The 24,810-nt window shown below is 41.3% G+C and overlaps 1 protein-coding gene across 1 annotated transcript in view; it reads left to right on the top strand.

Moving 5' to 3' along the window:
- The window catches only part of ADAMTS2 (ADAM metallopeptidase with thrombospondin type 1 motif, 2), a gene marked incomplete at its 5' end in the record, with an annotated part of 171,800 nt that overhangs the window by 132,662 nt on the left and 14,328 nt on the right, over positions 1-24,810 (top strand). Inside the window, 7 exons of the mRNA XM_010023078.1 lie at positions 7,042-7,198; positions 8,055-8,160; positions 9,774-9,917; positions 11,819-11,951; positions 13,376-13,489; positions 20,331-20,476; positions 21,877-22,052. Of these exons, the coding sequence (XP_010021380.1) occupies positions 7,042-7,198; positions 8,055-8,160; positions 9,774-9,917; positions 11,819-11,951; positions 13,376-13,489; positions 20,331-20,476; positions 21,877-22,052 (976 nt within the window). The remainder of the gene's footprint in view (positions 1-7,041; positions 7,199-8,054; positions 8,161-9,773; positions 9,918-11,818; positions 11,952-13,375; positions 13,490-20,330; positions 20,477-21,876; positions 22,053-24,810) is intronic.

Below are 24,810 nucleotides of genomic sequence, written 5' to 3'. Positions count from 1 at the left end.
GGGTTTAAAAACCCTGACTGGTTATTATAAAATCTGTTTGGAAACATTTAAGTCCTGAGCACTGCATAAAATCCTCTCATCGCCTCTTTGAGGTGGATGAATAAAGATTATTATTCCCATTTTACAGCTAAAAAAACAAAGATTCTAAGTGTTATTTTCCAAGGCCACACGGAAGGCCACTGGCAGGCTGGGGATAAGACCTCATAAGTTCCTGGCGCCAGCCCCACGCTCTGTCCATCAACAATGGTGACTTTGTGTGCAGATGAGCTGCCCTTGCACAGCGGCAGAGAAGAGCACGCATTTAGCTGGGATGGGTGTAATTAAAACTGTTATGAGCGAAAAAAGTCAGAAAGGCTTTTGCAGGGACTGCAGGACTTCCAATAAATGCAGCCACCTGAGGATTTACGAGGGTTAGTTCTTGGGAAATGCGAACGTGGCAGCGCAGGACACTCCTGAACTGTCTGTTGGAGCAACATGCATAGCTTGAATCACCCTTATTCAGATTGGAACAGGATGGGATAGGCTGAGGGGTGCTGAGTCTGCTCTGTACACATCTGGGATGGCAACCAGTAGGGAGAGAAAACCCGTGTTAGCTATAAACCAACCCACCAAGTGGTCGTACACTGGCCATGTGTTAACTTGGTGAAACTGGAAGAGGAATCTGACTACCAAGGCAGAGAGCCTCTCAAAAAGATTAGGGAAGGGAAGAAAATCCAAATGGCTTTAAGATGGCAGTTCAGGAAGAAGGCAGTATGGGTGGGATGCCTACAGTCTCATAGGACCAGGCTGTTCAATTTGTCAATTGTGCATATCTGAGACATCAGCAGAACTCCTGCTGCCTTCATCTGGGGCAAGATTTTACCTTCGGTCTTTTCATTAAATGGTGTTCTCTTTAACTTTGCCATCTGACCTTTTCATGTCTAAGCATGATGAGCAGGGAAGATTTCTGTCTGAGGCAGGTTCTTCTCTCTGTTCCCCAGGGGGTGGCACAAGTGACACAGCTGAGGTGGAAGGACAAGCCAGGTTTATCCCTTATATCTGGTTCATCCTTACCATTTTGGTTGGAGGAAAAGGGATGAATGCTCCTCTTGTCCTGGGAAAATGCGAGGACTGGCTGAGAGCAGTTGTGCCTGGCAATGCAAGGAGCTTGTTACCTGCACGTTAGGGTCACAGAATAGCTGTGCTTGGACACGACCTCTGGGCATCTTGTCTAACCCCCTTGCTCAAAGCAAGGTCACCTTGTCCAGCTGGGGTTTGAATATCTCCAAAGACAGAGTCTCTACAACATCTCTTGGAAACTTTTCCCAGTGTTTGGCCACTCTTATTGTAAAACTACAGTAACACTCTTACCCTTTTTTTCTTGCATTTAAATGGAATTTCTTATATTTAAGTTTGTGCCCATTGCCTCTGGATACCACTGAGAAGACTCTGGCTCACTTGACTTTACTCCCCTCCCAGCAGGTATTTACATCAACATGCGACAACATGTCCCCGAGCCCCCTCTTCTCCAGCCTCTCCTTGTCAGGTCACTAATGAGAGTTGAGTATCTCAGTTTCCCACTCCCACTGGTAGGTGCCCAAGACCTGATCAGCAGAAATCCAGCTCTGATCTTGCAGTATAGTATATAAACGTGTCTGAAGTTGGAGTTCTTGACCCCAGCTTTTGGCCATATCCAGGAACCAGCTCTGCACAGGCTGAGTTGCAGGGCTAGAACCTATATATTATGTAGCATTTTGGCTGCTGTTCATATTTTTGCACTTTTTTCATATGTTTAAGGTGGAGATCAAGATGACAGGAGATATTGTGCCTTATTTTTATATAATAAAATAACTCATAGCTTATAATTTCCCATTGTGTTTTCTTGGGACCTTGAAGAGTGTAGAGGTGGCTGATAGTGTGAACAGTACTTTGTATTCCTGATCTGCTTATATTTATACAGAATTAGAGACTGAAAAATGTTTACAAACTGCTGCCATAAGAAAGCTTTACAAATCCTTTGAATGCAAAATGACAGTTTGCTGAATGAGCTATTTCTGTTAGTTCAGTTACCATGGACACTCAATAATTGTATTTGTTTATTTTTTGCTTGTCTTGTTCAGAATGAGAGAAGAATATAGAAGACCTAATCCAATATGCATTGAACAAGAGAAGTGCAATGTAAACAGTGTGTTTTGCAGAGACTTTAAATATTCAAGAAGGGAAAGTCATATGTTAAATTCTTTCCTGAATGTGTGCACTGCTATGGTCCAACTTTTGCTACCATGGTTTGAAGCCTATCAAGTTGAGCATATTTCTGCTCCTTCTGGAGCTACTGAAGAGCAGCAAAGCCTTCTCTGTTGGTACTCTTGGAGCACCACCTAATGGATGAGTTAGGAAAGGTCCTTTTCCAGCAAGCTTCTGACCAGCTTAAATTTCTTATGTTCTTATCATCAAGTACCTGCTCATCAACACTATTGCAAAGTTGTACCCAGTTATGCCAAATGGCAGATAAATAAAGTAGTTGGTTAAGGAAAGCTGCCATTCTGTTTGTGATACCAGTGTGTCTTCACATGAACTGGCAAAGTGAACATTCTTGGCAAGTTTGGGTAGAATGTAGACTAAATTTGCAGTTTTCTTCTAAAATAACTTTGTATTTCATAGAATCACAGAATGTTTTGGGTTGGAAGGGACCTTAAAGCTCATCCAGTTCCAACCCCCTGTCATGGGCAGGGACACCTTCCACTAGAGCAGGTTGCTCCAAGTCCTGTCCAACCTGGCCTTTTGAAATCTTAACAATTGGGAATTATTAAAGAAAAAAAAAAAGAACATATTTCTCACTTGCAAAACAACCTCCACAAGTATTTCAAGGAACTTCCAGTCAGTTTCATAAATGACTTTTTCTTTAGTGTCTTCAGAATGGAGAACTGAACATCCCACTGATAACTTCCCAGAAGACAAGACAGGAAGCAAAGAAGGCTCGGAGGCCTCTGGATTTATGTAGGGATGACTTTCAACCATTTCTTACTGCCCTGCTTTGCCTCTTTATGTGAGTGGTAGTTGCAACTCAGTGTCTGGTTTGGTATATTTTTTTCCGCTGCTTCCATCTAAGAAAGAAAGGAGTAGAGAAGAAATAAAGGCAGAATCAAAAAAGAAGGAAAATGAAAGGCATTAGTAGATGTTGAGTTTCCCAGAGCAAGGATTTCAGCTGGCTCTCTAGGGCAGCCTGTCCTCATAACCCTCTGTGGTGTCCTCTCGCATGGGGGATGTTCTCCCAGCTGAGACCTTTATACTTCTTGGCCAACAACTCCATCTGTTTCCATCAGCAGTTCTCTGAAATGCCCACAGATCTTTTGCTTTTCTTGCTGTGAGAAGGAAAGTTTCTCTTTCCATTGGCAGGGTTTCAGTAATGCTCTCCACAGGCCTGCTGTCCTGTTTGGAAAGAGGTCCTTCCCGGCCAGGTCTGAGCTCCCAGCCAGCGGCCGGACCTGCATGTTCCTGGCAGTGTGGGCCCTTTGCTGGCCAATGGTAACACCTACACCTCTTCTCCACATGCAGCCTGCTAGCCCCCAAACTTTGTCTGTTTTCATCTGACAAAAAGGCGTTTTACTTACTGTCCTTATTACTGTACATCTCTTTTACTGTGCTATCTCTTTTTCTCTTTCTCCTTTTGCTTTGTCCGTTTAACAAGGGGCTTGGCTTTTCTGAGTCTGATTAAAGCTCCCCATTGACTTCCAACAGAAGATATTATCAACTGTTATCTGATTTCTCTACAAGAGTTAATTCCAAAACATATTACATCTTCCCTGTCCAGTAACAAGCTGTGCCTGGTCCCACGATTTTCTAAGCTGCTTTCTTGAAGGACAACAGCGTTTATCTGTAAAGGTGAGGCAGCTGGAAAAGTGAATAAAAATGCAATACAAAGGCATGTTTGGCTCAGGAAATTTCTGATCCAAAGAATTGCCTGAGCATTGGAGGTTATTTGGAGGGAAATACTATGCTATATGTGCATTCCTCTAATTCCCTTCCCTAGGCATTCCACTGCTTTTTATCAGGTGAGGACCATGGCATGGTTCTTTGGTCTGAACCATTGCAATTGCATAGCATGGTGAGGTTGACTTGGACCCCAATCGGTGGTTCCTTGGACATGCAGTATTCACTGTTAGTACTGCTGGAGCCTTTCTGATTTGGAAGTCCTTGACAAGCTGCAGAAATTGGGAATTTGAATGAAAATTTGCTAGGAATCAAGTGGTTTTCTCTTTTCAGGCTGCTTACAGTGAAGAAAGACAAGGGATTAGTGGCCACATGATTTGAATGCTCAGTGGTCTCTTAGTACTCAGCAGGTAGACTGAGTATTTCCTCTTACTCTTTGGAAGTCCTCTTCACTGACACAGGACCTCAGCTTGCTATTTATATCTGTAGCACATGGACACTTAAAATAATTCACTTCCTACAGGATACCTCATTTACCAAATTAAAGAGCAGTAAGGCTCAATTTTGGATGCCACACTCCCAATGTTACAATTCTGTCATTGGCAAAGAATTCAGGCTGTTGGCTGATTTATAGGCTTGTGTGTTCTCAGTTTCCCCTCTAATGCCAAAGGGATTTTCTTCATTTTCTCCATTGTGTTGGATGCCAAAGACCCCACAATGCTCCACATTAACCAGTTGGTTCTCCTTTCAACCTCAAAGATAATTGTTTTAATAAATAAGCATTGAGATGCTCCTGAACTGAAACAGTGGTTTTGCTGTCAAAGTGGAGGTAGGTATACAGTGAAAACATTTGTTGACTCATGCCAGATGCCAGAACCATGGGTACACTGCAGCAAACTGATGTGGACTCTGGTAGACTTGATGTTCATTAGAAAAGTGCTGCAAGCTGCTGCATTAGTTCATTCAGAGAGTAATCTTCTGCTTTTGTGCTGGAGTCCACTCTCAAGGTTTCAAGTTTAGCAGGCAGGGAAGAGGTGACCTATGGCAGAAGAAAGTTATAAAAAAGTGGTTATTTGGAAATTATTGACCTGGTATTCCATGCTTGTTTGCTGATCATCCAGATACTTTACACATATTCAGATATCCTTAAACCAAGGCACATGTTGATAGTGTGTGGTTTTTGTCAGTTTTTCAATCTATGCAGCTTCTAAGATGTGATGATTTTTATTTGGTAGAATGTACAGAAGGAGGTCATCAGGAGACAAAGAACTATTAGCAAATGATACACATGCCTTGAGGTTTCTCAACTTCATTTTACAGCATTCTTTGCTTTTTGAATCTTGCAATAAGATTTCTCACTGAACTCCTTGAAGGCATCGATTTCTTCTGTGAGGCTTTGGAGGAATGAGAACAAGGTGGAGATGGTGGAGATAGGGTTTTGTTTGTTTGTGTGTTTGTTTTTGGTTTACCACTGATGAGTGTTATTAAACATTTCAACAATGGTCAAATCTTGTTTAACTGAATAGGATTTTTGCTCAAAGACCCAGGATTTTACTCTGTAATAGTGACTCAAAGTTTGTTTAAGTCTGTTCTTATAAATATACAAAGATGCAATAAAAAGGCACCACAACTGTCCCACCATTTAAATACAGTTATTAGCTCAGTTTCAAGGGAATTATGACTGGAAGCAGTATGATCCAGCATGGGATTATATTACAACTTTTTCATTCCACAGTGGTATCAGAATCCAAACTGTGCCTCTATTTGGTTTATTAATTTGTTTTTCTGAACATTTGCAGAATTGTAATATTTTGGGTTTGCCAGAATCAGACCTCAGTTTGGCAGGCTTTCCTTTTATCAATTCCAGTTGTTCTTCCACAACCGTTTGAGGATTTTCTTTTTCATGTAGTCAATACTCTGTGTACTCCATCATGCACTCAATTAGAGGACACGTCAAATACATTTGTAATTGAAAACGAATTATATTACTCCTTTCTTATTCTTGGCCTAGGCAAGGTTTTGCTCTACATTAAGTATTTTGGAATGGTGAATGCTTACAGTGAAGTATAGCATCTAAATTGTAGTGGTTTGTGTTATGGTTGCAGTGTTGTCATGGCAATATAATTTTTGCAAAAGAAAAGCCAGGGTTCACCTATGTAGTTCTTACAAATCATGGATGGCTTGGGATGGGTCAGTTAGTTAGTCATACATTTTATAGCATCCCACATACAATAAGCTTTCTTACGTATTAGCAATGCACAGAACTAAGTAGGATTAGCTGGGAATTCTTAAGAAAGTATAAATGTAGTAGATGGATTTTAAAATTCCTTTCTCTTTCTTGTTCAAGAGAATTGCCCTTTACACCACACCTAACTCTCATCTGAGTTGGCTAAGCTATGTCGGCACACGACCACGTAATGTGTGGTTTATAGGGTGAATGGTATGACACAGTTACCTTCTGAATGACCTGCACTTTAAATGACAGTCATTGGGAAAGTCAGTTTCTGAAATTAATGATTCAAGTACAGCTGAAAAAAGTGCTCTCACGTTTTACACTCACAGAGCATCCCGTAGTCTTCAAAAGTCTGACAAAAAAGCTCTAACAGCTCAGTTTCACAGCAAAAGTGGCTGATGAACCAGGGCAGGGTGCTGTCTGTTAGCTGTTGTTGCCATTTGCTTCCTCGACCATTACACATTACCCTTCCCCAGGCTGGGTTAGTCTCTGCTGGCTAAGAGCCACTGCAGTTCTAATAAGGGCATGGATTCTGTGAGAAACTGTACATTCAGACTGGAAGTGATGGTGTGAGCTGGTGGCATATAAATAACAACACACATTATCAATTTTGTCTTTAAAATACCCATCTTTTTGGTTTTCTTCTATTTTTTTTTTTCTTTTGTTGTATCTTAGACCTCATTAAATGAGGAAATCACATTTAATCTAACCATGAACTTCAGCTATTTTCTTACTTCCCTGATCTGGTAAAATTTGTTTCTGAACTGTAATTGCTGCTTTATAAAAACAAACTTGTAATGGAAATGGGATGTTTAGTCCCAACTGAACAAGATGGGAAAACAATTGCCCAAGCTTTTAATAACTAACTGTTGGTGTCTTCTTCCCCTGTGCATGTGCAGTCCATGAGTCTGATAGAGATTGGGAACCCTTCACAAAGCCTGGAGAATGTGTGTCGCTGGGCCTACTTGCAACAGAAACCTGACACTGGGCATGCAGAATATCATGACCATGCTATCTTTCTCACAAGGCAGGATTTTGGTCCATCTGGCATGCAAGGTAAGATGTGTATCAGGTTTTGTTTGGCATTTGTGTTCATCCTTTAGCAAGGCTAGTCATGCAAAGTTTAATTGTGCGTCTTTTACTTAGTTTTGGTTAACATTTTCTTTCCCCAAGAGCTCTGCATAGGGCCATTTTCAGTTGTAATTGTGTCACTTACTATTTTATCCATTCTTACTGGTGGGGTTATTTATTGGATCATTTCTTTGCTCTTGCTGAAGCCAAGAAAATGGGCTCTATATATAAACAGTCCTGAAAATGCCCAAAGATTAAAGAGTAGATTCTGTGTTTAAACTGTCCAAAGCTGTTGCTGCATCACAGCAGGATTGCCAAGAAATATTGTTACAGTGAGGTTGGAACAGCAAGGCCATGTGTTGTCCACTTTTTCCTTTCTTCAGGGCTGTGCCTCCTGTGAGATCAGGTTTGTTCACTGGAGGGGATGAATCTCAGAGCTTTCCCATTCTTTTGGGGCTGGCCATGTCTGCTGTCAGCACAGCGCTGGGGCTTTGCTCATGTGTTCCCTGCAGGCTGCACCGAGCTCCTTGTGAGCAGCATGTAGTGTCCTTTTCCCCTGTTGCCTCATGCACTTAGGGGAGACAGTTGCAGGATGGTCCAGAGGTAACAACAGTTTTCTTGGTGAGCTGGGAATTTAGTCTTCATTTATTCAGCAGCCTGGTTTGATCTGTTTGGTAGATGAGGGAGCACATTATTAAATGTTCAAGGACAGAGGTCTCTTGAGAAGACCACATGAACTATCTTTGTGTCACAACAAAAGACAGGTATTTGGCCTAGAGCTGCTCACCACATTGCCTTCCCATACTTGTCTGTCTTCTGGAACACTTGCTATTTCTCACAGGCTATGCTCCAGTCACTGGAATGTGTCATCCTGTTCGAAGCTGCACTCTCAACCATGAAGATGGTTTTTCATCTGCATTTGTGGTGGCTCATGAAACTGGACATGTGTGAGTAGAACTGTGGGCGTCATGTGTTCTACCTTAAAACGTCTTTGGTGCTGACAAATACCAACAACATTGGAAAGAGTCAATTTATGTTAAGAAACAGCATTCAGGCTTGGCTCTGGCTTCAGGTCTCAACTATCCCAGTGCTTTCTTTATGATCTTAAGTAAGCTTTATATTTGGGTATTTTCAAATGGAAAAAGGAACTAATACCAGAATATCTTCTCGGGCTCCTGTGAGAGTTGATTGAATGATGTATTGTAATCTCCTGGTGGAAATGTAAAGTACTCATAATGTATGAATTCATTGAGTCAGTGGAATACATGATTCTTGAAAACAATCCATTTTAAATAAGCACATCATCTGTATATGTTACTTCTGGGAAAAGATACAATAGTGTATAGAAATGAGGTGCCAAACACTGAGGTTACAACTGTTCTATATTTCGTATAAAAAATGCAATCATTTTACTTACTGATGCAATTAGAACCAGTGACTGGGCAGCATTTATCACAACTCTGGTTTCTCCCAGAGAATTTTAGTTCCCCTGTTTGCAGAGAACACCCACTGATTTCCCATTTTCTCTTTGAGAAACAACACTTCCCAGAAGGCTTTTTTCTGAACAGTTTCAATCTATTCTGTTTTCCCGAAGAAAGCCTGCAGGCCCTTTTCTCTTTGTTGTATCAGAATTATTAAGGGCTTCAAACAAAAAAGTTGAAATCACTGTAAATGTATCTTAATTAGACAGGGACATAGAATTGATACCCAGATGGTATTTGATTCCAGAATTTTTGAATTAGGATTAAAAAGAAGACAGAGTGAGCTTTAAAAGAGATTCCACTGGAGAACGTTTGTAATCTTTCAGATCACATTCAGCCCCAATCTGGTAATTTGGTTTAAATTACAGGCAGATATTTCACATGTTAGTCAAACAGTGCTCAGAAAAGAATGCAATATAAAATCCTAACAAAGGAAAAGGGAAAACGTATTTATAATAAAACTGAAAGGAAATCTTTAAACATCTGTAATTTGGGATAATTTCTGGAAAGCACCTAACACTTTCCAGGCTGTTTCACATGCAACAATGTGGGAATGCTACTGGGTAATTCCAGCAGCTAGTTTCAGTGTGGTGTCTTTTTTTTTCCTCATGGAAAGGACTTACCTACAATTGCAAATGACTTCAAATTAAGCTAAGGTGTGATTTTTAAAAGTTAGATAAACTCCTGAAGAGCTCTAGATTGGAGTATGAATAAATTAGTGTTAATACTTCTGGAGGGTGGACTAGCTTAATCCAGAAATGGATTCATTGAGCTGTAGTAATTCACAAATGTGGATATGCACGAAAGTCCAAAGAAGGTATTTTTAGTCTAGAGGATTAAGCTAATCACATGAAAGTACTCTCAAGGGTCAACGCATCTATGTGGGAGCTACTATGGATGAGCTCTTTGGCTTCAGATTCACCCTGTCTTACTTCTCACGACTTGCTCGTGGACAAGAGTCATGGAGCTTAAGAACTTTATTGCAGTCAACCACTGGTGACATTTGGGGTGTGGAAGCACTTGGGCACTCAGAGTTCACCTGCAATATAACTGTGCTGGCTCTCTCCTGTGCGGGGTAGTTTAGGCATGGAGCACGATGGCCAAGGGAACAGATGCGGGGACGAAGTCCGCCTGGGGAGCATCATGGCCCCTCTTGTGCAAGCCGCGTTTCATCGCTTCCACTGGTCTCGTTGCAGCCAGCAAGAGCTGAATCGATATCTCCAGTGAGTAGCTGTTAAGCAGCCTCTCTCCTTTGATTAGTAAGCATGTAAGAACAATTCTGAATCTAGCATTTGTGCTTTTGCCTTTTGTTAGTTACTCGAATGAGGTTAAATAAAACAAAGGATCCTCCTATTGGGGACAAGGTACTTTCCCATCAATTGCAAATAGTAATGCAAGTTCTCTGTCCATTTTAAATTGTTCTCATTTCATTTACATCTATTCATTTTTCTGGACATCGATAGCATATATACTGTCCTCTCAGAGGTTATGAGAAGACACTATTACATATCTCATTGCTAACTCTTCTCCCTCCCTAATGCAGCCTCCAGATGGAGGAGTGCCTATGCTACTCAGCAGTGTGGTGTCTGTCTTACAGATACCAAATTCATCTTCAAAAGCCATTTGCTGCTTATGATACCTGTCAATGATAAGATGGTGCTGCCTAAAGAGGAAATTCTGCCCTTCAAGTGCTCAGGACTTTTCTTGACCTTAATAGATATCCAAAGACAGAGCATGGTTCTAGAAATAATTCTTCAGTTGTTACTTTTCCTTCAAGTACCCTAAATGTAGAAGCTATTTAAACAGCTTCATCTATGTCCCTTGAGTTCCCTTTGAACCTGACACTTTGGGCACTAGATCTACTCTGGAGTTCCTTGGCAAACTGAGATGTTTATGACCATGGTTTTGCTCCATATAGAAAAAATCTTCCCCCTGTTGTTACGTGCAAGTTGTATGGAAAAAATATGGGTTTGCCTAACAAAACCTGAAAATGCATAGGAAAAATGCAGCAAAATACATGAAATAAACACGAGTCAGTCTTTTTGTTAATATTTGTATTATCTTGGATATCTTAGGTATGGCAATGGAATAGAAATATCGTGAGGGATGTGCGATTGTTTCAATTAGCAAGATCCTTCAAAGCATTAGGCATTAAATAAAAATCATCTGGCCTAGAGGGCTGCTTTACATTCTTTTAAATACAACTAGTTTCAAATATCTTATAACAAAGCAGAATGGTGGTTTGCTTTGAAGTAAATGTAACCTCAAAATTCTGCTTTGAGCTATTGGTATCTTCAGGGCAACCTGAACGATTGTCGGAACAGACTTGTTTATGCTGTCCTCATGTCTGTTAAATAACTCAGAGACATTTCAGAGATAACTGTTGACCATGTTGGTCTTGTGAATTAACCAGCGATTATACCATGTTAACCAGTCTTTGATATTAGCATCAGTCTTCTGTCCTCCACACGACTTAGATGTGATTCTAGTACGTTACAGGCTGTCTGCACTATTTAGGAGGAGGGGAGATGTTCCCATATTCATCACGCAGAAAGGAAACTTTGTACAAACTATGGAGAGAGCTGAAAGCTATCGGAGAAACAGAGAGAGGGAGCAAATGAGTGTTTAATGCAGGCAGGAAAATACACATTTGTAAATGAGTTGCTGCTTTTCAGTAAGGACACAGGAAAACTGCAAAGCTTAGTGGTAATCTCAGATGGTTACCCTGGTGTCTGCTTCTAAAACTTCACTTGAAAAGCAGTTACAGGCAGCAAGAAATTCCACAAATGGAAAATTAATTAAACTTTCTTTTCTTCTTGGTCTCATGTGGATTCTTCCTTTGATTCCTTTCACATAAGGAGCCTGGAAACTGATAGGAATTTACCTGCAAGCTAAATGGAAATTACAATGGAAGGGCTTCAGAAAAAATATAAAGAGCATCCATTAAAGGCGGATACAATATGCTAAAGTTAACGTGAATGTAATTGCAATATTAGTTGCTCTTCATGACCAGCATCTGAGAAATCGTAGGCTCTGTTTTGCTTGGAACAAAAAGGCAATGAAACCACAAACACTGTGCAAGTCTCACAGCCCCATCTGTTACTCTAATTTTTGCCTGTTGCAGTTCCTACGATTGTCTGCGTGATGATCCCTTTGAACACGACTGGCCTTCCCTTCCACAGCTGCCAGGAATTCACTACTCCATGAATGAGCAGTGCCGGTTTGACTTTGGTTTGGGCTACATGATGTGCACAGCTGTGAGTACTTAAGTTTGGCTTCTGATATTTCTCATCCAGGAGTGTTGTGTCTGTGAAATGCCCTTAATAGGGACAGTGTAGTGAAGCCCACAAGGAAAGATGTGCCTGCTTAGCTGTAAGCAAGGAATAACAGTTGAATATTGACAAATATGTTAAGTATCTCTGTCTTTTTTCTTTCAAACTGGAGTTACAGAAATACTTATTCTGTAGCCTCAAATAGCTGTAGACCTCAAGCAAATAAGTTGACTGCATTATTGAGCCTCCTATTTTGCTACAAAACTCCCACCCAGGTGTGGAAGAAATGGATTTGGTGGCGTATCTTGTAGTGCTAACATGGAGCACTGCTTTTATGATCCAATTTCATGAAAAATATGATACATTTTGATGCCCAGCATGAGAAAATAGATCTGACAGTGAGTAGAGCAACTTGCAAGGGCGCTTGATAATATGGTTGGCTCTCTTGCACCACGAAAACAAGAGACAAAGTCTAAATTTAAAACAAGGCAAGATTAATGCAGCTTTCACTGGATCAGCTTCAGAAAGTAGAGTCTTCAGCAGCAGGACTGTGTCTCCCACCTCCAGCTCCTCAAGTAGGGCAAAATATTAAATGGAAAGAGATGTTTTCAGCTGGTGTGACAGCTGCTAACACGTAACATCTCTGCTTTCATTCCCATCTGCAGGAATATGTGTGCTGAGTTATGTCTCTAGAGAATGGATGAGAAGGTTTAAAGCATCAGCTGTAATGCTGTGTCTTGACACAATTCCCACTGATGCTGCCTTAGAAGAATGTCCCAGCCAAAGAGGGTCTTTTCTTACAGCCATTCTCCAGAGCCTGGGGGACAGAGGCTTTCTATTCTTCTTTGTTCAGAATAGCCAAAAGCATGTTCAGATATCATGTTTTAGTATATTGTGTGGTGGGTGGTGCTCATCTTCTCCTATACAGCCTATAGGTAAAATGCTGATTTATTCATTGGATCACATTTCCATCCTGCTAAGAAGGTGATTGCAGCAGCTGAGCTACAGTCTGAGCAGCTCATTTCCTTTTCCCATGAATGCACAAGGATTTTTAGGTTTGCTTGCCAAATGAAGCAGCACCATTTGGAGAAGCTGTAAGGAAAGACAGTGTGTGTCTTACTGGCGGGAGAACTGGGTTTCCCTTTGCCCCTTTGGTCACTAGCGTAAAACTGTTTCTGCCCAACTTCATCCCATTGAATGCAGATGGGACCTCACTTCAGTGTCACTGAGGATTTTGCATGAAAGCTCAGATAATGCACAGACACTGGAGTGTTCCTCAGGAATCAGGGATGGGAGCTGGCATTTTACAGCTAGAAAAGGAAAAGCCCCACTGTGCTGCAGCTTCTATTGCAGTGTCCAGTGGGAGCTCTCTCAAAGCATCATCCCCTCTGACTTTTCTTGTGTTTCAGTTCCGTACATTTGATCCCTGCAAGCAGCTGTGGTGTAGCCACCCCGAGAACCCCTACTTCTGCAAAACAAAGAAAGGGCCTCCGCTGGACGGGACCATGTGTGCACCAGGAAAGGTGAGAATGGGTGTTGCTCATGTGTGTTTGTGTGCAGCTGGGGATGTTCCCCTTAAAATCAAGGGGAACAAAAGAAGAACCTATCTTGAGGACCTGAACTCGTGAATTCAAGTAAGGCTCTTGAGCAGCACGAGGGGAGGAGGCAGGGGCCAGGGCTGGTGCATCCTTCACGACAGCTCTGTGAACATCAGACCCCATCCTCAGGCAAGTTATGGAAGTCTCTGCAGATTGCCCTGTGCTTCTTGGCAATTCTTTGTGGTAGAGTGAAAAATGGGGACATTTTCCAATTTCTATGAGTTTTGTGAGGTCAGGCGGGTTGTGTTTGTATCAGTGATGTTATGGTGATGCTGACTTGGCCTCCCCAGTGCAGGGGGTGCAGAGATCAGTGAGGCCCTGGAGACGACAGCCAAGCTGCTGTGGCTGCCATGAGGGAAAGGATGGATGTGGGAGTTGAGTGCTAGCTAGAGAGAACCAACATGATGGCAAGGATGAAAAGAGAAGGGCTGATTTGCAGAGGTGGGTTTGCTGCCTTGAAGAGAGTCAAGGGAGGCATGAGGAAGTGTGGAGGGAAGGTCGAGGTGGCAAGGGCTCAGACAGCTCAGACCCCATAGCCACCATGCTGGATCTGCTCCAGGTCTCCGTTATCCTTCTGTGGAGGTCATGCTGTGCTCATAGTGGATCAGAACTCCAAGTCCTTTGAAGTCTGCTGAAAAAGTCTGGCTTCCTCGGGCTTTGGATGCAGAGACTGAGGGGGAGAGGAAGGTGTTGCTGCTTGGAAAGATTGTTTGGTAAAACTGAAGGGATGACGTCATTTATGTGATAAATGGACTGTATTAGCAGCTGTTCTTCTGGGTTGAAATGTCTTTTTTTGTGAAGATGTAATGCTAAATTAATTCCCTAGCTAGTCATGCTCTGTATAAACCACGCCCTTTTGCTTTTCTCTTCTTTAGATTATTCCTCTTGTAACAGCTTTATTTCTTGTTTAAATATATATATATATATATAAACTATAATAGAAAATCTTACAGTTTCTTTGGATTTACTTTTCTACATCTTGATATTTACCTTAAAAATACTAATGAAACCCCCAGAAAAATACAGTTATGTTCCATTTTGTTGCATCACCCTCTTCCCCAAGCCATTCATTCATATTAGTATTTAAACAGAGATGAGAAGAAAAAAAGGACTTGTAACCATACAGTTAAGGATCTGTCAGTGCTTCCATTATAAACAGTTTGTCAGGATATTATGCAACTCAGCTGTAAAAATTTTCTCTGGACTGGAATTTGGGATCCAAGGCTCCTGCAAACTGTGCAGACAGCCAGGATTTTTAGTTGAGTGGAGATGCAAGAGAGCATGTGCACATTCTGAAGCTTCAGGAGATGATGGGACTATGACTGTCTTATTCCCAAAGGAGCTGTGCCAGGATTTTTGATAAACTAACTTACTGCAACCTTCAAGAAGAACCTGAGAGAGTGACAGAAAATGAAAACCATTTTGTTAGATAAGGCTGAGCAGTCTCAGCTAAACACATTCTAAAAAATAGCAGAGTTATGAAGGTTATACAGCTGACTTTATATCCCTGCACTCGGTGTTTGACCAGTGTATTCAGTAGTTGTTTTTAATACAGGCACATCAGATCAGTTCTTTTCCGTCTGTTCCTTTCCTTTTCATCCCTGCCTTTGGTTTGGCCTTCCCCTGTTCACTGTCTTCATCACTTTGGACAATACCAGAGACTCTTACCTGAAAGGATAGAGACTGCAAAATGCATATATTGCCCAAAGCTGGGGTTCAGTTGGCGTGTTGCAACCTCCTTTAAGATACGTCTCCCACGATAGCTCATCAGCGTAAGAGGAAGAGGAAAATAACTTCAAACTTGATCCACTATTTTCTTTGGAATAACTCCATAAGAGGAAAGAACAGAAACATAAGCAATTAAAGATGTTGATTCAAAAAGATCCATTTGTTCCCCACTTTAGAGACTTGCAGTTTTCATGATTTCATACCACTAATTCCCAGGGCCTATTTTAAGCTCAAATCAATCACAACACTGCTGATGTGTCAAAGAAACATCCTGGCTTTGCAGCAGCTGAGGGGACCGAATGCCAGAAGCGAAAGCGATGTTCCCGAGACTAACGCAGCGTATGGTGCGTAGATGTTTGCACCTAAGCCTGGTGTTCACATAACTGATAACTGGTCTCTTCACTTTCCCAAGCTTAGCAGATGCTATTGAGGAGAATCCAGTCCAGCTGCCTCCTTCCTAACTGGGGCAAGAACAGTGACGGGAGACATTAGGTCCATAGTACCTTATCAACAAGCACGCTGATAAGTGTTATGTCTTCACACCCAGGTTGTGTCTTGGACCTAAGCACTGGCCCTTAGAAATGGAAGGAAGATTAGACTTTGTAATGCTGTCTATATATGTGTATGTATGCATGTATGCACACATATAGATGTATATTTAAGTAAATATATGTAAATGTATGTAAGCTCTTCTTTGCATGTGGTTATTTGAAAGAAGTTGCCAAACAAGTGAGGTTTTGCTGTTTCAGAAAGTTTTTAATAGGTGTCCTTGTGCAAATGGAGGCACTGAACAACCATTATGTTAATTGGCAGCAAACTAATAATTTTCTGGGTCTAGGGAGAGAAAAATAAAACGTTCTCTTGGACCTTCCCAGCCAGAGAAGAAAACTACTATTTTGATAGAATCTTAAAGGAAATGGAATATTTTATATTGCTCCCAGCCTGATTTTTTAAACTAGATTGAGTTTTCAATAGCAAGAGGGAAGATTCTGTCCATTTTGTGAAGCTTTGATGACGCAGCAATTTGCAATTACTTCTGTGTCTGAATATTCACATTAACTTCCATGAAATTACTCCACTGTGTAAAGTTAAGCACATGGAGGGTCAGAGTCTTAATATGTGAAGTCAAAGACACTCCATAAATTGCTGTAGTAAACCATGCAGATGAGACGTAACTGTGCAGAGATTAACTGCATAGCATTCTGTGGATTAAAAGAAAACATATGCTTTCAGCTGATAATTTATTTACTGTATTCAGTTCTGTCATCTCCACCGTTAGCTTCAGGCTTCTGAAGCCAAGCAACCTTCAGAAATGTAGCATCAGTTTTTGTTCCCTTTCTTTTAAGCTATTACTCTTCTGGGGAGCCATTTGTATCAGCTGAAGTAGGTAACTCCTCTCCACAGGGCAGAAATAAAACCCAGGGTCATACGTGCAAGGACATCGCATGCTCGGGTCCATCTGCTTGCTGCAGTGACTAGCACAAAGGTTTGCACCACCTGAGCTTCCTTTGTTTCTTCTCTTGGAGAGAGGTAAAAGCCTGGTACCTGCTTCTGCCAACCAAGCTGATGTTGCTTTTGGATTTGGGTTATGTGCCAAGGATCCAGCACAAATCTCGCAGGTCTTCTCTTTCCTTGCACTGTGCTAATGAGAGGATGTAAGTCAAACTTGGAATGATTTTTTAGTTTGTCAGGAAAGGAAGGGAATGATTAAACATTGAAATAAATAGATATTATTGAGAAGGAAAATGGACTGAGAAAAAAGGTTTCTGAAAACACTAATGTGTTCTCAAAGCAATCCAGATAATTTCCCACTGAGAAAGCTGACCTCAGCTTCTCTTGGAGACAGGAGACAGATGGGTAAGTGTATGCAGTGTTAGTCACCACAGAAACAGTGAGAATACTTGATTCTCCACTGAAGAAACTTTTACTGGCTCAGGGTAGGCTTTAGTGTTAGAGCTTTCCGTTTATCCCTTGAAACTAATTATTCCCAAACAGATGGAGCAGAGCGGGCCAGCTTGCGTGTGATGGGAAATGCAAATAAATAAGTAACTTTCTCCTGATATGATCTCAGGACAGTGAAGAGAGCTGAGGGACACCAGCCATGATGCAATAGGAGGGGTTACCTATAGGTAACTGCGTGTCAAGCAAGGAGATAGGAAAGTTGCGAATTGCTGCCCAAAATAAAATAGGTAGTTATCCATGAAAGATCTGCAAGTCTTTTCTTGAAATACTAACTTGCAGATGTGTTAAGCCCACAGGAACACACTGGCTCTTTTTTTGGCATCTACAGCAGCTGTTTCAAAGAACTGCTGAAAACAGCAGTGGAATGTTTTACTGCAAGAGATTTAAGCTTCCTCTCCTGGAAATTGCACTTGTTTTGGACTGTCCTGTTTGCCAGAAAAATAGGCGAGACTGCAAGAAGTCATCTTCTCTTCCATTAAGAAAACAACTTGCATTCAACCAGGGGTTTTATTCTCATTTTAAAAAAATTGCTTTAATATACTTCACTCCTTAAATGAAACCCCCTGTTTATGAAGGGAATAGTAGTTGAAATTGGCTCTTTTCCGCCTGATTGTGTAGTTAATGTAGTAGCAATAGGAAGGGTTGGCTCTAGCTTCCCTTATTACACTGGATATTGCTCCATCTCTGGTTTTACCTTCTCATGCCTTTTCTTGCATGGGTCTGCACAGAGTAAGAGTTGGTTGTGAATCATTTTGTTTTATGTAGGCTCCTTTCTTTTAATCCACAAACAAAAAGGCAGAGCTGGGGATGACTCATATTATACAAATGCTTGTCTCCTAATAGCTCTGCCTCAGCTTCCTGACAATCGGCGTATGACCAGCTTCTCCAGTAAAAATCAGTGCTGCTCTTTCCTTTACACACCAAAGTCAGTAAGACTTTTCCATGTTTGCCTTCCAGTTCAGGGACCAGTCGCAGTGTCAAATAGGTGGTTTATTAGTGGTTGTTGCAAACCCACATCCCCCTGTTCTAGAGGTTGGAGAACACAACATCACATGTCTCTCTTTCTCCTCCAAGTGCTGGATCCTGGATCATCACATAACAAACATACGCTCTGTGCCTCTTGAAACAGATTTGGTGATTGCTGTGGAACTTAACACCTGAAGGATGCAGAACCCTGATAAAAAAATGTGTAAGCAAGCACAGATCAGGAGCTGTCACATCTCATCTGCTTCCAAACCCAACTGAAACTTGTATTGACAAGCTGATGCATTGCCAGCTTCCTCTGCATCTCTGAATGGTCCCATTGCTACGCAGGGCCCAACAACTCAAACTGTTCCTTCAAACAAACCTCTCTAAAGCCATAAGTAAACAGTCCCTGAAGGGTACAGCACTGAGCTTCAAAACAGAGAAAAGCAAAGGACATATTAGCATTTTGCATTTCTTTTATGCTTTGCTGAATTATCTCTTGTTCTGTCAAACAGCTAAGAAAAATCTGCCCATTACAGCTCTGGAGCAGGATTTGTATAATTGGTTTTGTGGTTACTCATCTATTTCTTAGGTTTTGACTTTGAATATTTGAAGTAATGAGAAAGAACGAATAGTCAAAACCTAATTTCTCCTCTCTTTTCTACTCCTTGTCCAATCAAATCAGCACCAAAATAAATTACATGAAAAAAGTCATGGAGCAGGGTAGCAAATCAGTAAGCTGTGTCTTGTCACTATTTTACTGATGATTCTCTCCTTAATTCAGCATTATTAATGATTATCCATCACTTTTGAATTTGTCTTCCAGATCACTAATCACTCTATGCTTCAGAACACTCTCCTGTTATATGTTTTCTGATTTTGTTTTTGCTGGCAGCATGCATTTAGCCATATGCTTGGCTTGTGCTGCCTGCCAAATTCCTGCGTTCCAGGGCTTGTTAAGCTGTGTAAAATGTTGTTGTTGACTTGAATGTTAAGGAAAGTAAGTGACTGATTGCACTTGTTGTTATAGCCATCTGTGTGCCTGAGCCAGAGCTCTCACCCCAACAGTAACGTTACCACAGGCAAACTGCGACAGTCTAATGCAAAGTCATTTGTTGGGCTGGAAGTATTTTCCAGCACCCTCACTTCATCAGTTAGATTTTATGAAAGCAGAAATAGTGCTAGAAAGGGCTAGAATTTGTGATCCTTAGGAAGAATTCATGCTGACTTCAGCTAAGTAAAAATTCCTTGGTTAGGGACTGAAGGAATTGGTGGGAAGGCATTAGCAGATTTCTTTAATGAGAGGAGATGGTAGAGAGCATCAGTACTGAAGTTACGAAGGCTCTTAAAGAAATCTGCCAATACCTTATAGATTTAGGGAATGCAGTAAATTATGTGTTTCAACCTCTGTAGAATGACTGTATTAAAAATCAGGTAAAGGGAAAGCCTAGTAGGGCACGATTAACTGCCCAGAAGTGGGACTGTGCAGGGCTGCTCCCTAATGAATACTTCCTGGTATTGTGGTCAATTTTAATACAAGATCTCCACAGGGACTGCAAGAGTTCTTTATTTAATAGCTCTAATATCTAAAATGTGAGCTGGTTTTAATTTCATGCCACTTGGCTGGTCACATTTAGTGCAGGAATCTATGTGCTGAGTTAGGAGCTGCTGGGAAGGACAGTGCTGCAACAGGAGCTCATGCTGCTGCTGTCTGAAGCGGCTGCATGTGATGGCAGAGGCAGAATTTTACCTTTAGACAGAATCCTAGGATTTGTGATTCTGTCATTTCCCTTAAATGAATCTCTATCAGTTATCTTGAAATCACCGCTGCAGACAGGTGATGAAGGAATGTAATTCTGAGAGCGGTTTAACAAACTTGGTAACTTTGAATCCTGCAAGAATATATGTGCACACTTAACACATGTAAGTGTATAGAATCTGAGTGAGTTTGGAATCATGGGCATGATCTGACAGTGAGTATCACTACTTGCTGCTGCAGAGGTGAATAAAAATTCCAGAATTTGTGCCTAAAACGAAATCTCTTGTACTACAGCTTCTCACATCATAATTTCATCATCTACTCATTTTGACATATAATTTTGTCTTTTAGCATTGCTTTAAAGGCCACTGCATCTGGCTAACCCCAGACATCCTGAAGCAGGATGGACACTGGGGGGCATGGAGTAAGTTTGGCTCTTGTTCTCGCACGTGTGGCACCGGAGTGAAGTACAGGACACGACAGTGTGACAATCCACAGTAAGTATGGATGGACCTATATGTCCTTTTGATGTGGAGTGGATGAATGGTGAGAATCTTTGCTAAATCACTAGTGGTGCTTGTTAAATCTGACCTATAGTATATGTTCTATAGTATAAATTCTACTTTTGGCCCTTAACAAGTCACAAATCATCTTTATTTCTCGGTTTATCCATCTATAAAGCTGCTTATAGGTTACAAAGATCTTGAAAACGCTATTATGCTATTGCATAAAACATTAGTAAAAGTTTAGGGCCCTATATATGTCTTGTATTAATATGTGAGTAGGAAAGAATGGTAATGAATTGCTGGGGGGGGGTGGGTTAAAATGCATATATTTTTTAAAAACTTTTGTTTTGGCATATCACTTTTTGGATAGTTCAACAAGAAGGTCTTAAAATATTTTCAAAGTGTTTTCATTCCAAGTTGGAACAAAGCTCCAGAGATCAGAACCTTCCCCAAAGTTAATTTTAGTGATATTGAATTGTTTTGCTTTGATAACTTTGATATGGCTTACCGAGATAATGTAGAATGACTTAATTTCAGCAACATTGGAAGTATATTTAATAAAGATTGGTATGTACAAATGATATGAAGTGTATCATCATTGCTATCTTATTGCTGTATCATAAAATGTGAAGATCCTAAGAGCAAGAACTGAGGTAATTGTCAGAATTAAATGCTTTTACCAGGCAGAGTAATTTACCACAGTAATTTTTAACAATGACTTTCTCAGTTTGTGCTGATAAAGTGATTGACTGGTCTTACAAATCATTGATTAAAACAAAATAAATTGAGTTTTATGAAGCAGCATTTTCTGATGGAAATTGTTCTTTTAACAAAACTACCAGTTCTCATTTCAGCCTTTATTACATTGGCAACATGAAAGTGACCTTTATAGTTGTGGGCACAATTTTAGTTGTAAAATCTATTTTCATGTCGGAAAAGCCTAACGGACTACTGCAAATGTTTTCTGTGTTTCCTGGAAGAGAGTGCAAACCCAGCTACCACTCCTGAGCTCTGTGGTGCCAGAGCCAACAGTGCTGCTTATCTGCCCGTGGGATGCAGCACAGAGCTGGGCTGTTTCTGGATTTGCTGCTGGCTTAGGGGTGAATATGAATGAGTTGCTTCAGCTGCTCATGCTTTCCTTTCCTGGGCTGCACCAAGAAAATGGCTTTTCATACCTTTGTCAAGTGGTTTAAGGCTTTACTTGCAGGAGATTGCTTTTTAAGGACTATATAGTGACAGTGGGTGTTTTAAGGAAATAAATATATTCCATATCAGAAATCCACAGCTGGCTTCATCATGGCGGGAAATTAAATTGCTCCTCAAAGGGTTTTATAGATGCTTGATTCATGCATTAATGATAAAACTAACCATGGGTTTCTCTCCTTCCACAGTCCTGCCAACGGAGGCCGTACGTGTGTGGGGCCAAGCTATGAGTTCCAGCTGTGCAACACTCAGGATTGTCCTAAGGACTTGGAAGATTTCAGGGAGGAGCAGTGTCGGCAGTGGGATCCTTACTTTGAGTACCAGAACACAAAACACCACTGGCTCCCCTATGAACATGTTGATGGTGAGTGGTCACTTTTTCCTATGAAAAGTAAAATTGGTTGCAAACACGAATAAAAATCATATAAGGAGAGGTAAAAATTATACAAAGAGAGGTAAGCACCCCTTGTGTGGAGACAGGCTGAGAGACTTGAGCTTGTTCAGCCTGGAGAAGAGAAGGTTTAAATAAACCTTTTACAAGGGTGTGTAGTGACAGGATAAGGGGGAATAGCTTTAAACTGAAAGAGGGGAGATTTAGCTGCAGTTTGTGAGAAACTTGAAGAATATTCAGAGAAAAGTATCAGGTTTGTTCTTACATCTTCCTGCAAACACTGCTGGCACTGCTGGAGGAAGGTGCTGGATTGGATGGGTGCTGGGTCTGAACCAGCATGATCAGGCTGATGTGCTGGCATCTCAGCAGAGATTGCATCTTAGAACAGAAATGTTCCTTTTCCCATTAATGCCTCTGCTTAACTGTCAATAAAGGTGCACCTGGTCGATTTGGGCCACAAAGGCAACATGTTGTGTTGAAAACATGCTGAGAAAATGGTTCTCAACTTGTTTGACACCAGTATGGGCTGGCTGCTTGCTATTTTTCAACCTGGTCAATTCATTTGAATGATGAGTCCTTCAAGGCAGGGTTGGCCTGGCAAGAAGCAGGTACTGGGCACCCAATTTGTCCTCAGCCAGGCACCCATCCTGGGAGGGGAAGGGTCACTTTGGGTGAATCGCTTTGCATTCCAGTGAGAGGGTACTCTGCCAGAAGTTAATAGCAAATTCCTTGTAATTAATTCGCCTGACTTTGTTCCCAAACAAAGTTCTCAGGGTTCTCTCATTCTTTTCATGCCATCTTGTGCAATCTGGGGTTTTCAGAGGCACAGTTGCAGCCTCACAGCTTAATTTAATGAAATAGCTTTGCTGGCACAGGGAGAGGGGACAAACGCTGTGTGGCCTGCGGGACCTTTGCTTCTGCTTTAGCCTTTGGAGCAGTCTGCTGCAAAGACCACTGGAACAAATCAGGTGTTTTTCTTTTAAATTCAATGGCTTCTGGGTCAGAAACCAGCTCGCTGATGTCTGAGCACTGATCACTGGGCACTGCTGGTTTCCCCTATAACTTTGGTATAAGTGCAGCCACCTTTAGAGTTACATTTACCTGTGCAGGGTTATTAAAGGGAACAGCTTTTGTGTGAAACCATGGCCAGAGGGTGGCTTATGCTTGAACTCTAATATATTTTAAACTCCTTTTTGTAAAGATAAGGCTTATCAGTGATATACTTTGTGCAGATAATACAGTCATGGCTCAAAAGTGGCATAAATCCATACACTTCACACAAAGCTCAGCTGGATGTGTCTGGCACATTGTGCATGTGATGGGGACAGAGAGGAGCATCCTATCCCTTGGCCAGAGAAAAGCTGCTGAGCTGGGGACACCCCAGTGTGTGCTTGAGCCAGGCTGTGCCATCACCTATCTCCCGCTCTAAGCCCCCTGTGCACCCCATCTCCCATTCCCCACTGGGCTCACATACTCCTGTGCCATGCATCTGCCAGAGCAGTGTAGTGACATTGGCTGTTAGCTCCCAGCCTCTATTAAATGGGGTGGAAACATATGGGGAGGAGGGAACAGACAGGCACAGGGTCATGTGCACCTCTACTATGCCCAACACCATGAACAGAAAGAAGATAATTCTTTGCAATTAACAGCAATTTAACAGCACTTGCACATTTACTGTTCCCATGGAACAATGGGAAGAGAATCCTCTCTGAAATAAAGCTCTTGTAGAGTTGTTGGCACCTAGTCAGACCTTCTGATAATTTAATCATGCACAGTGAATGTATGGCATGCCTGGGGTGGGTGTGGGTACATACCCAGGGGGGGGTGTGTGCACATCTGTGTCTTGTGCACAGTTTAATGTTTCTAACCTATTCAAATACATTAGCTCTGCGATTATTATGGTCTTAATAGTCCCCTATTAATAATCTACATCAAAAGAAAAGTAAAGTACCTGTCTTAATAGTCTAGTCCCTACATTTTTTACATGACATCTTGGCATTGTTTGGGAGCCATAACAGAGGTCTCTGATGTACCAATACCCAGATGCCATGAGGATATCAACAGCAATAACAAGGACTTTATTAAAAGAGGGCAGGCGACATGGAACTGTACAGGGGAAAAATGCAGTGGGCCTTTGAAGATTTATTTTAATTGAACTGCTATAATGGAAAGGTTGTTACTGTTCTAAATGTTGGCAGAAAGTGTCCCAGCTAGCAGAATCTTTATTTATTTTATCTAACAGAAAGGTTATCTGCTCTTCATTGCCAAGGAAAGCATAGTGAATCCTATTGCGGTGCTCAGGACAGCAAGAAGGACGGGTAAAATGTTATACACTAATACACTGGTGGAATACAATTTTATTCAGCCGCTGACTAGTCATTTCAGGTTTATTTTTTGTTCTTAGCTCTTTGGAAGAGATTAGGAGAAAGAGGTACGCTTGTCTGGCTATTTGTGCATGTGTTAACAGTAAAGAAGTGTGGTTTTTTTCTGAATCTCTTTGACATCTCATCTTGCTTAATGATTTAAACTGTCACAAATACAAGTCCAACAATGAGGAAGAATTAACTTCATATTTAGGAGGAAACAGTACAGCCCAGCTGTCTCTGAAGACATTTTGGATGCCAGATTCACTCTGTGTCCAACAGCTGCTTTTAATGACAAAATGATTTGTGCTTTCTTCAGACTTCAGTGCAGTGCAGGCAAAACTGATGCGGAAACCCGCATCTCTCAC

Source organism: Nestor notabilis, unplaced genomic scaffold (genome assembly GCF_000696875.1).
Source record: "Nestor notabilis isolate BGI_N333 unplaced genomic scaffold, ASM69687v1 scaffold2811, whole genome shotgun sequence".
Taxonomy (NCBI): domain Eukaryota; kingdom Metazoa; phylum Chordata; class Aves; order Psittaciformes; family Psittacidae; genus Nestor; species Nestor notabilis.
This window is presented reverse-complemented; position numbering and strand designations above follow the sequence as displayed.